The sequence below is a fragment of the Mycteria americana genome, chromosome 7 (assembly GCF_035582795.1).
Source record: "Mycteria americana isolate JAX WOST 10 ecotype Jacksonville Zoo and Gardens chromosome 7, USCA_MyAme_1.0, whole genome shotgun sequence".
NCBI classification, from domain to species: Eukaryota; Metazoa; Chordata; class Aves; order Ciconiiformes; family Ciconiidae; genus Mycteria; species Mycteria americana.
The window spans coordinates 64,955,751-64,969,261 of record NC_134371.1 but is presented as its reverse complement, the minus strand read 5'-3'; the positions used below and the strand labels follow the sequence as shown (position 1 = coordinate 64,969,261).

Genomic DNA, 13,511 nt, shown 5'->3' with positions numbered 1-13,511 from the left:
AACTTTAGTTCCTGACTCTTTTTTTTTTTTTTTTTAACTTCCCTCAGGAAAAAAATGTGGAGTTAATTATCTATGTAAAATGTCAGATGCAGGAAAGGGGCTGTGCTTACTTGGATATCCCATCCGAGGCGAAGTGACTGATATTTTTTTTCCCCCTTCTTTTTTTTTTTTTTTTTTTTTTTCCTAAGGGGTGGAAAGGACCTCGCGAAATAAAAGTGCAGAAACAAGCCGGTGGCTCCCAGAGCGGCCGGGGCGGGCGCGGCGGGAGCCCCCAGCGCAGCGCAGCGCAGCGCAGCGGAGCCGAGCGCGGAGCCCGCCGAGCCCACCTGCCCGCGGGAGGCAGCGCAGCCCGGCTCCTCGCTCCGCACCTTTTCCCCCCGCGTACCGAGATCTTGATACACATATCTATCGATAGATAGATTTTTATCCTTCCCCCCGGCTTTTCCTCCAGGACTTTTCCACCGCCTTGGGACACCCGCAAACTTCTCCCTCGCTCCCCCTACCCTCCCGCCCCTCCTTTGCTGGTGGTTTTGTGCTTGTTTTGGTTTTGTTTTGCTATTTTTTTTTAATTTTTTTTTTTTTTTTTTATTTGGAAGACCCGCCTGCTTTTTCGCCTCCCGTGCCCCACCGGAGAGGCCGGGAGCGGCTCCGGCAGCGCGGGCAGCACCTCCCCGGCGCACCGCGTGCGAGCCCGGCGGGGCGGCTCGGCTCGGCGCGGCACGGCACGGCCCGGCTCGGCGCGGCCCGGCTCGGCTCGGCACGGCACGGCTCGGGCGCTCGCCCCCGATAATGCAGAGCTACAAGTACGATAAGGCGATCCCGCCGGAGAGCAAGAATGGGGGCAGCCCGGCGCTGAACAACAACCCGGCCAAGAGCAGCAGCAAGAAAGCCCTGCTCATCTGCCTCGACTGCCTCTGCCTCGTCATGGGTGAGCAGCCGCGGGGGCTCCGCGCCCCTTCCCTCCGCTCCTCTCCCCTCCGGGCCCCCCCAGCCCCCCGGGCTCCCACTTCGGGAAAGTTTCGCGGAGGGAGGGCGGGCACAGCTCGACCGTGCCCCGGCCGCGCCGCTTCCCAAACAAAAGCAGAGCGGGGCGCGGAGCGGGGCCGCCGGCCGAGGCGAGCCGGGGAGCGGGCAGCGGCGGGGCCGCGGGCCGGGCCGGCGAGCGCGGGGCCGGGCGGCGGGGAGCGCGTCCGGCCGGGGTCACAGCGGGGCTGGCGGGGCGGGGGGGGGGGCGGGGGGGGGGGCAGCCGGCTGTCGGCGCGGAGAGGTGGGCACAGCACCCCCCCCCCCCCCCCCGGCCCGAGTTACTAATTATTATTATTATTGTTCTAACTATTTATCGTGCCCCCCGCACTGACCCGGCGCTGGGGGGCAAGGAGGGCGGTGTGGGGGGCGCAGCCCGGCCGCACGCAGCGGGCACTGTGGGCTCGGGGGTGCCCCCGGCCGTGCCCCCCGGCCGTGCCCCCGCCGGCCCCGCACCCCGCCGCCTGCCCGCGGCTCGGCAGGCGCCAGGGCCAGCTCCAGGTGGAGGTAGTGCTCTGCGGCTGAGCAGACCGCGCGGCTGGGGCTGCCTTGTGTTGTTGCTAATAATGAGGGGGGGGAAAAAAAAAGAAAAAAAGAAACTCTCGCCGCTCTAGTGACTCGGTGCTGCTCGGCCGTCGGGCTGAGCAGTGGCTCTGCCTTTCTTCCCTCTCCCCTTCTTGCAGCCGGTGCGGACATCTCGCTAGGCTCAGTTCTTTCGAAGGTTGCTTTGAAGTGCTCTCGGGCATCTCGTAGTCACTGGCAGAGGTCTTAGTTTGCTAGCCTGCCTGGCTTTTGGAAATGGTATGGCATGTAAGGAAACTGTCAACAGGCTGTCTCGAAAAGATTTTGCATGCCAAAACATCAACCGTTCAATTGTGGCTGCGATGCTGAATATTTAATTGACAGACACAGGCAGGGGAAATCAACTGGCTTCCAACAAAGAGATTAATAACACAACAGCACGTGAGTTGAATACTCTAGACACCACAGTCTTTAAAACAATTGTTTCTGCTTAGAGCCCATTTTTTAAAGACTGTCAGTTTGATTTAATTTTTATGTAGTTTATTGATCATCTGGTGTATATTAGGAGGCACTAATACATTAAGGAGAGAGGCATGGTTTTCTCTTTATATTCTCACAAGAATAGAGGCCAGTGCAGAAAGCTTCATCTTCTTGTATCTGGAAAAAATAAAAATACTTGATATGCCGTATATGAAACTAATATAAGTAGAAACATAACTATCTTGACTTACCTCACTTATTTAAACAGAAGGTTGGATTCCCAGTAAAACAGCTCCTAGGAGTCAGACCTTTTAAACTTTTATTTACGCAAGTTTTCTTAACTTCAGGCATCCCTGGCGTGAGTTACATGCTATTTGAATGGGTAAAGGGTTTTTCTTCCCCGTCTCTAGACTAAGGGTCCTAACTGCAAAAGCAGTTAGTTGACATGTGTTATTCTACTTGTGATGGTTTGGGTAAACAGAACTTATCAAGCATCACTGGAAGGTATTGTTAGCAGGGAATAATGTGATACAGCAAAAAGTGTGATTGTTGCTTTGTTTCACATTACTACAGGTGGAAATCAGAAAGTAAACACCAGAGTTGGTTTGTTTGGTTGTTGGGGTTTGGGGTTTTTTTTTTTGTTGTTTTGTTTTTTGGTGTGAGGAGCATTTAAAAGTAAGAATGTGAATTCAACAGCTGGAGGAAAGTTCAGATCTGGCTGATCACCGGCAGGTAAAGAACACGGGTGGGACGTGGTAAGGGAGGTGATTACGTGATGGATAGACCGTGATGTGTGTTTGGGGATAGGCTTTTCAAATACACCCAGACCAGTAGTATCGGACCTGCTGGTGGATGACTGGGCATGAGGTGCTGTGAAAGCCAGCTGCCCCACTCGCAGCAGGCTTGGCTTGCTCTTCTCTCTGCCTTTTGCTGGGGAAGACTAAGAGCTTATCGTTTCCAAGCACTTGATTCCCATTTTCTTCCTTCCTGAGCTTGTTAAAAAAAAAAAAAAAAGCCAACAACAAAACCAAACCCCCCAAAAACATCAAAAAACCCCCACCAAAACCAAAAAACCGCCGCTTTGAAGGTGAAGAAAAGGTGCTCTAGCTGAAGCCTGTAAGAGAAAGTTGGACAAATACAAGTTGATGGGTATTTACAAGTTCAGTAAAAAAAAAAAAAGTCCCATGTAAGATAATGAGAACCAGAACTGGGTGAAATGACTTGTTTTAAGGTGGAGGTACTCAGTAGAGGTCTTCTGCTGGTGCATGTAGGCACATGGCCAATGGCCTCCAGTGCAGTTAAACTGAGTTACGCCTCTTGAGCGGCTGCCCAAAGACATTCAGAGTCGCAGGGAAACAGAAGGCTTTTTCTCATTTGAGGACCACTTTAGGAAATATTAAAACCGGTCATTTGATTTGCAGAGGTCTGTGACGCTGCATTGGCTTCTGCTGCAGGTACTGCTGTAATCATGACCTGAGTCGGTTTTCTATGGGGGGGGAATGAAAAGAATAAACTATGGCTGAAATGTCTTTCAGAAATGACACACGTCAGCTCTCTATGAGGTGGTAGATGTGTACAAACCCTTCTTTGTTTACATACAAATTTAAACAAATTACCCGGAAGACAATTATCATAAACATCTAAGAAAGTCAGAATAAGTAAAGCAGAGCTATCGGGAGCTTCCTTCAGCTTTAATTTGGCGCGAGTCGTTAGGAGATCCACTTTGTCTTTCATCGCTAAGCACAATGGTTATCTTGATAGTAAATGCATAAGGGGAAGATTTGTATCTTCGCTCCTTGGGGATCACGGGGAGCAAAGTTGCGGAGCCATTGGCAGAAGCGCATTGCTGGTGGAGTGGGTTGGATGAAGATCCGCTGAACCAGACGCCCTATTTCTCCCGCATTTCCAACTTGCATTGGGTCGGCAGGGAGCTGAATATTTCCAAATACCTCACTCTTCTAGTGAGTGCACTTTGCACTGACAAATCCCTGATTTCTTGCACGAGCAAGTGGTTTCATCACCAGCACTGTGAACTTCCCAGAAATTTCATGTCGGCGTTCAACTCGGTAAAAGAGGCAGAAAAGAACTGAGTGTGCATTTATTAAAGCAGGTCATCTGAGGGGGGAAAAAATAACTTTCTCCATCTGCTTCCTCCTCTTGGGAGGGCTCTGTTTAGAGAATTAGAAGATGCTTCCTGAAATTGTTAGGGCTGCAGATGAGGCCGGTGGTGTGGAAGAGTCCCTGCTGCCCCGTCCCTGTCTCGCCGGTCACCGTGACAGATCTGAAAACGTGATTGAGGAGCTCAGCCGGGCGGGACTGAAGTCGCCACCGCTAAGCCGGTCTGTGGCTTCACATTGGAGAGCTGTGGGGAGCTCTCGGAGCAGCAAAATAAGAGGTGTGATGGGAGGACCTCACTCCACCTTCATCTGATCATCCTCAGCCCCATCGCAGCCCCGTCCCTTTGCTGGGAGTTTCTTGCACCTCCTGCCCGGAGCATAGAGCCGTTACGGGGGGGCCTGGTGTGACCCTGGCTGGGGCAGGTCCCACGGGACACCTTTCCTGGGTGCCGTGGGGCTTTGGTGCCCAGATGCAGCACTGCATGGAGCTGCTGCAACCAGCCACCACCTTTCTGCAGGAGACACATGGGCCAGGTGGGGAAAAGCCTTCTGCCCTGACCCTTGAGGTGGGCTGTTTTGAAGATGTAGCATCTAGGGTTAAATTTACTGCTCTCAGACCTGCTGTTTTTTCCCTTGGCAGGGACTCCCCGCGTTCGGCGAGCTCCGAGCAGCCACCTGCGCTCTGCTGACGGGCGCTAAGTCAAGCGTTTAATCTCGGAAGAGGGGAAGGCTGCGTCAGCAAGGCTGATAGGGCAGATGAGGGTCTTCGGTAGCTTGTATTTGCGCAGCTTGCGCAGGTAGAACAGCTTCCAAAAAGTCCTGCTTGTGCTATAAAATAGAGGGATTTCATCTGGCATACCTGCTTCCTAGGCGCGTGGAAATGGGGTTTATGGGAGCATATGTTTCAGGCTGGTGAGATGTGAACTGCACATAATTTACTGCCCTTCTTATTTTCTGTCTCTAATTTAATTTTCTCTCTTCTGTCAGCCCCAGTTAATCTGTACAACACAGGTTTTACTGCCTTTGGGAGGTTTTGAAGCAACAGATGGATAGGCCTCTTATGACCTTAATATCTCTTCAACTTTCTCACAAATTTGGCATCTTCTCTTCTGTAGCAAGCTTGATGCTAAAATGAACTTTGAACGTAAATGTTTATGCTAGCAGGACCTCGCCATGTTTATGTAAGTGGGGATATAATCTTATAATTTGGGCTAACAGTTTAGATTACTGTTAGCTTTCCTCTTCCGTGTAGAAAATTGTGTCGTTGTCCAGCTTTCAGAAGCGAGAAGGGTTTGGGCTCTGCCAGGGGCCCTGTCGCTCCGTCACGAAAATCGGCGCAAACAGGCCTGGGATTGTCATTTAAGTGTAAGGAGTGGGAGGCATTAAAGATGAGGTTAGAGTTATTTGGGTGCTGTAAAGTTGAATTTGATGAGCTAAGCAACTTCGCTTTGTTTGGGTGTTGTGTGTTGGTTTTTTTTTTTTATTATTATTATTTTTAAGACTACCCTGCTGCGCAGGCCTCGCTCGTCGTGTAGGTAACGTCTTTCTATACAGTTGTGAAGAAAGTGCTGCCCCAACCGTTTCTTATTTTCTGCAAGGGACAACGAGATCCAACTGCACTAAACCAGCCGGACGGTCCCAACGCCTTGGTGTTGTCTTCTCCATGCCGTGTCTCCTCCGTGTTGGGGAGGACTGAGTCCATACCACACGTGAGAAGCTGCGTAGGTGGAGAGTCGTCATCGTGTTTTGAGCGTCCCTAGATGGGGTTTGGTCATTAATGTTTATGTATTGCTTATTTTAATACCTGTAGGATCTCTTGGCGGCAGCGAGCTCCCTGCGAGGCAGCGGGGTCTGTCTCGGGGATGGCTGGTCTGGAAGTGCTTTGGCAAAGGCAGGTTTGCAGAGGTGGCATCTTGGCATGGGTTTTATCCCACCGTCATTGGGGAGTAAAGGAGGTATTTTGAGCCTTAAAAAGCTTCTTATTAAACCAACAGTCAGCATCTAAGCGTGATACCCATCCTTAGTTTTGACCCTCTCTTGAAAGACCAAAGGACCCAAAGATGACTGGAAGAAAGGACGAGAGAAATATTTTGGAAGTGTTTAAAATACACTTTTTTTTTTTTTTTTTTTTGCGTTGGCTTTATAAAAACCAAAAACACGTATCAAGAGCAGGTTATTAGTGACAATTATACTCGAGGTGTTAATTGCAGAACAAGGAAATGCTGTACCTATGGCAGACTGAGTCCTCAGGGGTATAAATCTGCTGCCTTTCGCGAGTCGGTGGAATTTGGACAGCCTGAAGATGTGTCTCCAGGAAAGCAGAATTATGTGCAACTGCTTCATGGCCAGAAGTGCTTTGAATCCTGTGTACCTGCTGCTGAGACAGGCAGGAGATGGCATCACAATTACAGTGGATGACACTTTTTTTTTTTTTTTCTTTTTAATTGTCTGTTTGTAGTGAGCACAGAAAATAATATAAACATCTCTCCCAGATCAAACAGATTATTTTTATACCCTTTAAATCTCAATTTAATATGCATGCCTTTCTTAGGCTGTTTTGGTCTGACTTTGTTTGCCTAGATACAGGCTGACAGTATATCCTCCAGATGCATGTGCCCAAAGATGGTTTGCATACCACAGCTGGGGAACCCGTGCTGCACGGGCACAGTCTTGCAAACCAGGGCTCCTCCTCAGTGCCTGCATCTGAGATAGGAAGGCTGTTTGCATGCCTCCATCCCTGTCTGAAATGACTTAAAAAAGGGGGGGGGAAAGCCCCAGCTCTGCTCCGTAGCTTGCTCTGGCGGAGCAGACTCCATCCTCTCCGTTCCGTTCGTACAATGCTCCCGCTTCATCCGTGGTAATCCAGAAGGGACCGTTGTGGTCGCCCAGTCTGCCTGCGCCTCGAACAAGGGCATGCCTGTTGAAGGCAGCGTGGGGAGAGGCAGCAGCCTTCAAACTCTCCTCTCCCGGCATCCACACGGCCGGTGCTGAGAAGGGCGGCTTCCCCCGGCCCCGGGCTGTGTCCCGGGGTGGGTGGGGGGGACAACAGGGAAACCCCCTCCCCGGATGCGGCTTTCCCTCCTGCGCAGCAGGATGCCAGCTGGGGTTTTAGTACGAGTGCTGTCGTATTTTTTTTGTTTTCTTTCTTTTTGTTCCGTCTTAGGGCCCTGGCTTCTGCAGTTGTATTGGTTTTCTTGATAGGTCAGGTTTCATATTTCAAAAAAAAAAAAAGGCTTGAAAATGAGAATCAAGTGAATGATAAAGCCTCAAAAAAAGAGGTGAATAAAAATAATCCAGCACTTATTCTGTAATGTTAAAGTCTGAAGTCAGTTTTCTGAATACGCTTAATGATTCCCCCCCCCCCCCCCCCCCCGGCTGATGCCAGAGTTGTGGGACCCCTGGTACGGCAGAGGCCGAAGCAGCCCTCTGTGCTTCCCCCGCGCTAACGCGGTGCTGCCAGCTGCACCCCTGCCTGCGCGAGGGTCCTGCCGGCGCCCAGCCTTCGGTGCGGCTTCGCAGATACCTCGGCTGGGGGGGTCTCACCGAAAGCTGGGAAGAGGCTGCCCCGTCACATCTCCTCGTGGATCGGCACGGCCCCTTTCCCAGAAGGGCAGTGATATCCCTTTCAAAGCCACCCCGTCTATCCCGGTTTTGCTCTCTCCCGTGACGTCTACCTTGGAGAAGCGCTACCTGCTCCACGATTTGAGCAGGTGAAAAGCTCCTTGGCGCAGAATTTATTCTTATCGGGTGTCCGTGTGCGGGGTTGTGTTGGAGCAGCTGTCGGGAAGTCACGCTCAAGAATCCCTTCTTGCCTTTTCGCTGCACGCGATGGCTTAGTTGTGGCGGTGGGATCACGATCAGAGGAAGCTGCTCCTCGAGTTAGACCCGAGGAGGCAGAACGTCACCAAAAAAGAAGAATTTGAAGTGTCTTCATAGAGCTTTTGACGCAAACCATTGGAAAACTTACCTTCAGCATAAGTTCGTTACCAAGACAATGTATTAACAAGTTCAAAAATTAGGTTTGTCCTGGCGGGTTTCTAAGTATCAGAAATTCCTATAAACTCCATCCTTTCAAGTTGGTCACGTAAGTGGGCTTGTTTTTCACGTGTGTTGGATGTTTTGAAGACAGAGGGTTGAAAACCGACTCTCCGCATCAAGTAAACGTTCTAAGCAGAACATGTAACTTAACTCCAGAGCTTCTGATGCTCTGAAGATGCCTGCGCTCTTTATGGCGTGTGTTCTTGTTCCAGCGTTGCCTGTAGCTCGCACCCATATATGAGCTTGTCTTATCGGAGCATATGGTGTTCTCAGTCAGGAGCTACAGGGCTAGGCTGGGGCTGCCAGCCAAAGCCCAAATGAAGCTGCAGTTGGTCTGACAGTGCTGGTGACACTGAATCGGTGAGAGTGTTCATAATCCTCTAGTACTTTCCCATAATTTTTCATCCCTTGCCTAAAAAGACATGAAAGCTGTGTCGACCATAGCACAGAGAAGCTTGGGAGATGCCTCCAGCCTTTCTGATAAAACATATCAGTGGGCTTAGCGTACGGTGCCCGAGACACACAGCAAATTGAGGCTGGATTGGCATTGCTGGGCTAACCCAGACTTCGCCCTGAACACCGAAGGTGGCTGTGGCATGGAGGTGTCCTTCTCCGCTTTGGGAGTTTGCAGATGGCAGGCTGTACCTCTTGGAGCCGCTTCGCCTTTGCCGGTCGGAGGAAGCGAGAACAGCGTGGTTCTGCCTTCCACGGGTTTAAACAGAAAAAGCAAAAGTTAGCGGTTTGGGGCAGCCATCCTCTTGAAAGAAAGGATGCTCCCTCTGAGAGCTCGCTTCTCGCAGCAGTGTCAGGGTTGTAGCCTGCTGCCGCGCAAAGGAAGTGACAAGCTGCATGGCATCCTGTAATTAGCTTTCACCTGGTTTTACTGGAAATGGGTGAGAATGACAGCCATTTTTGAAAGCTTTTACAGCAGTGCCCCTGGGTCTGATCATGCATGTACCGGAGACAGGCACTGCACGCAGATACTAATTGCATTGCGGTTAATTCAGCACATGCTTTTGCAAAGCTGAGACGTCATCGCGTTGCCTCAAAACATCCAGCCGCTGAATTTGAAAGCCGATGTGCCAAACGGGGTCTGGGCTTCCTGTCTTCTTGATGCTTGGCAAGTTATTTATGGCCTCTGTTTTGGGGTGGTGCGATGGGCCTTTCTTTAAGCCTGGCTGCAAGGCTCAGCTTGAGGCTGGCGGGAGCGAGCAGCCAGCCCAGCCCTGGTTATCGTTCCCACCGATGCTGACAGCGAGGTCTTTGCTCTGGTCTTTGTAGCAGCGCGGCGGCCGTGGCGACCGGTCCTGCACCCCAAGCATTTTGAGGGCTTCCGAGGCTTTTCTGCAAAGCCCAACGCTCTTTAAAGTGTTAGTTTCCAAAGGGAGAGTCCAAAATAGCGTGGTAAGCAGGTCTGGTCAGTGAACGCTGGGCGCGTTTATGTTCTGAGTGATGCTCACGGAGTAATTTTGGATGGCCGGTAAGCTGATGGCAGGCGGCAGAACTCCTTTGAAGTCGATAGCTGTGAATCAGTTTGGTGTTCGCAGGTTTCTGAAGCTGCTCTTTGATCGCAGATCAGATGGCCCTTGCTTTTTGGGGAGCTGCTTCTCCCTTCGATTCCTGGGTTGCAGCCCAGCCAAGGACCCAGAGGAGTCCTGTGCCAGGATTTGAGCCCTGCTGCCCTCAGTCCTGCCCAGGCATGTCACAGGGTTGTGCCTCTGGGAATTTCTAATCTAAGGAGACGGGGAGCGTGAAGGAGCATCACCTCCGTGCGTGGGCAGGGAGCTGGAGCCCGGTGAGGGTGAGGGCACGCTTTGAAGGCAGCATTTCCAGTGCAGACGCACCCAGGTGCCCAGTGGGGCTTTCAGAGCTACCGAGGTTCCCCTAATTCCTAACCATTTCGGTGAAGCTGCAAACTTCAGTGCTTTTGCCAGTCCTGCCAGGCCATCGCCTGCCTCCCGAGCTATCTTTTGAAATCAGATCCTCAGCGATGTGCAACCGCGGAGGAGGCCTGCGGCTCCCGGGGCTCGGGCCGAAGCGTGTCCCTAGGACACGCGTGTACCTGTCCCGGAGCTTCCCACCTCCGTCCCTGTGAAAGCTTTGCCGGGCGGCTCCGTTCCCATGCTCCCGTGTTCTGCAGAAAAGGGAAACGACCTCGCGTCACCCGGTGTTGCAGCAGGAACTGGCTCCTCTGTTCCCAAAATAAGAGCTGGAGCTTTTCTGGCGAAGGATATGCGGGAAAGGTGCACCGAGACATCTGCCGCTTGCTAATACAGAACACAAATGGCTAATTCTCAAAGGAAGGCCTCGGGGGGGGCTTCAGCCTACTCGTACTTGCCAAGCTAAGAAAAAATTCCCTTTGCTGCCTGACCACAAGAGGCTATGTTTTCAGTAGAGGCCTCATTTTTTATTGTTGTTGTGGGTTGTTTTTTTTTCCCCTTATTTATTCTTATCAAAGTTTGCCGCATCAGTGACTATCTCATTAAATAATTCCCTATTTTTTTCTCATAATCCGGGATGGATATTTTTGCATCTAACACTCCTCGTTTTCTTGGCCATCCCTGTGGCTTTAGCATGCAGCTGTCATTCTGCTGCAGCTCCCACAAAGCGGCTGAAAACCAAGGTAACAGCAACATTTTGAGTGAAGGGGATGAAATGTGGAATAGGTTCAGCGTATTTCTTTGTCATTGTTGGAGTCCTATTCAGTCTGGAGCTGAATAGGAGGCTGATTAGCATGTAGAAGCATTTCTAAAGCATTGGGCTGTGAGGGTTGGGTGGTTGGTTTTTTTTTTTTTTTTTCCTTAAAGGAGAAGTTTTGTGGCATTTATTTTTCTGACTGAGCTGGCATGAGTCTTTGTCAAATGCATAAACCCATGGAAAAGTCAAATAGTGTTTTAGAGAAAGCCTGTTTTGATAAATCACTGCGTGCATGGGCACAAAGAAGTTTTCCAGTGCCTAAAGCTCTAAGAGCTACTGCAGGGTCTGGGGACGTAGCGTGTTTAAAACAGCCAGACAAGTGGGATGGAGCTTGGGACGCATCTGGATTGTGGATGTAACATAAGGGACTTGGCTTTTGCTCTCGCTCAAGTTGTCTGCAAAACTGGATATTGCTTTATGAACGCAGGATTGGGTCCACAGTCTGAAAATCCACCTGCTTCAATGCTCAGCGCTTTGCTTTCACAGAGAAAGATACAACGCTGAGGTAGATTAAAAAGTGAACTACAAGTGAAAAACAACTTTTCCCCAGCGAAATTGCTTCAAGTCCTGAGGCTGGTTTCGGAGAAGAGGGTTGATTTTCCCTTTGGTGTCGGGGCGAGGTGCAGGGCTGATGTTCCCGATACAGTCCCGTGCTGCAAGATCTGCTGTGTTTTGCTCCGAGTGATGACTGAAATTATTGCCTTGGTGCTATTTGTGGGTCTCCGGTGGGTCTGTGCTAGACAAGAGGTCCTGCCATGGGAGTACCATATCTCCTGCCCTTTGTGGGATTGCGGGATTTTGGGGTGCTTGCAAACCCCAAGGGAGACGGGGCGCCCCGTTCCGTGCCAGGGGCTGTAAGGATGTAGCACGCTTGTGTCCCTGAGCTTGCAGACGGAGTGGGCAGTGCAGGAAAACGCATTTAATCTCTGGGTGCAATGAGTGGTGGACTTGAGGTTGCATGGAAAGCTCATGGCAGCAGTTGGCGTCGAACCCTCTTGGTGATGAACGTATGGACCAGACCCCGTGCCTGGGTTTCTCTGATGCCTTGTCTAGTTTTCTTTCAATTATTCCAGTTAGAGAGAGGGGGAAAAAGTGCTTCTCCAGCTCGCTAGTGAGCCTTAATGTAGGCTATTGAAGGCTGATTAAAGCTATTGTTTAATTACGGAGAACTTAGCTCCTCTGTTCGCAATTCACGATTAAAGGATCGTTTGAAGTAATTCTGCGATACTTTCTCCCCCCCCCCCCCCCCTTCTCTCTCCTTTAACGTGAAGAAAGTTCCTAGCACTGTACGTGCCCCAGCACCGAGGTTTTGAACGCTATTACAGGACCACAAACCTGCTGGCAAATCTGGCTGCTGCCAAAGGCATCTGAACATTAAAAAGCCCTGCAGAGGGGTGGGAGGGAGTTCAATCTCAGGATACGCTGATTTGGAAAGGGAATCCAAACAAAGAGGCTTTTCAGCAGAGGCTGAGGCTTGGCTTCTCTCAAGGGCAGTTTGGGCTTGGGGAAGCATCCGGGAGGCGGCGAGCGGAGCAGGAGTACATGAGCTGGATGCCGCGCGGTGTAAGGTTTCCCAGCACAGCGCGGTTTTGTATTACAGGCTGGGGAACTGGCTGTAAGCGCTCCTCTCTTTTCTTTTTCTCCTACCCCCCCCCCCCCCCCTTTTATTTCTGTTGGAAACAAAGGAGAGGTTTAGGCTTTTTTTTTTTTTTTTTTTAATAAAGGAAAAATAAAGGTTCCCATCCCCTGCCCCACCTCCCCTGCAGGTTTGGCGATGCCGCTCGCAGTCGATGCTGGAGGGGGACCTGTCGGTGTCTCCGACCTGGAGAAACCCTTTGCTGGGTCCCACGCTGGCCTGGTAGAGTTATTTTATTTTGCTCGGAAAGCAGAGGCCGCTGACAGGCTCGCCGAGGGCACTCTGGCAGGAGCCCCGGGTGCTGGGGGACAGGCACCTCCTAAAGAAGGGCCTGGCTCCGATAAGGACAAGTGAAATGAGGGGGATGCTGGGGCACCTTCTTCGCGGCAAGAGGGATGCAAAGCAGGGTGTCCGTCTGCCGGGCCCCCGGTTCCCACGGCGGCCCTGTCCCTCGCGGTGACACCTCCGAGTGGCACCACGCTCTCCAGAAGTGCCAGGAAGAGCCGAGCAGGGAGGAGGTGCTACCCACCATCCCAACCAACCAGTTGGGTTTTGGGTGGTTTTTTTTTTTTTTTTTTTATAGGCACCAGATGGTTTTAATAGAGGAAAGCTGAACTTCTTATGACCCTTCCCCACAGACGTTGTTTGTTGTTTTGTAATTGTGGCCAGGACAAAACCATGTCCCAGAACCTGCAGTGAGTGTGAGAGCTTGGTGCCTGGTGCCTTCTTCTCCCACTCCACCATGAGCCCCCCCCCCCCGGCTTTCCCCATGCTTCTCTGCCTGCCCTGCTTCCAAATTATCCAGGGGGAAGCTGCTGGGCATGAAAGACTTCAGGCTTTCCCCTGATCCCTGGTTAAAGAGATTAGCAAGAATACAAATTGGAGAAAACTGAAACATCTAAAAGCAAAGCGCAAGGAAGCAATAAAATGTCAGGCCATGTTTTCCCTTCTAGTTGATTAAAAATTCTCCTGATAAGCAAGAAAGCTTTAATGGCTGG

The 13,511-nt window shown here is 51.2% G+C and overlaps 1 protein-coding gene across 1 annotated transcript in view; it reads left to right on the top strand.

Moving 5' to 3' along the window:
* The first annotated feature begins 219 nt into the window (after positions 1 to 219).
* Positions 220 to 13,511, top strand: part of PLPP3 (phospholipid phosphatase 3) — a 46,091-nt gene continuing 32,799 nt past the window's right edge. The window contains exon 1 of the mRNA XM_075508835.1: positions 220 to 928. Coding sequence (XP_075364950.1) covers positions 790 to 928 — 139 coding nt within the window. The 5' untranslated portion in view covers positions 220 to 789. The remainder of the gene's footprint in view (positions 929 to 13,511) is intronic.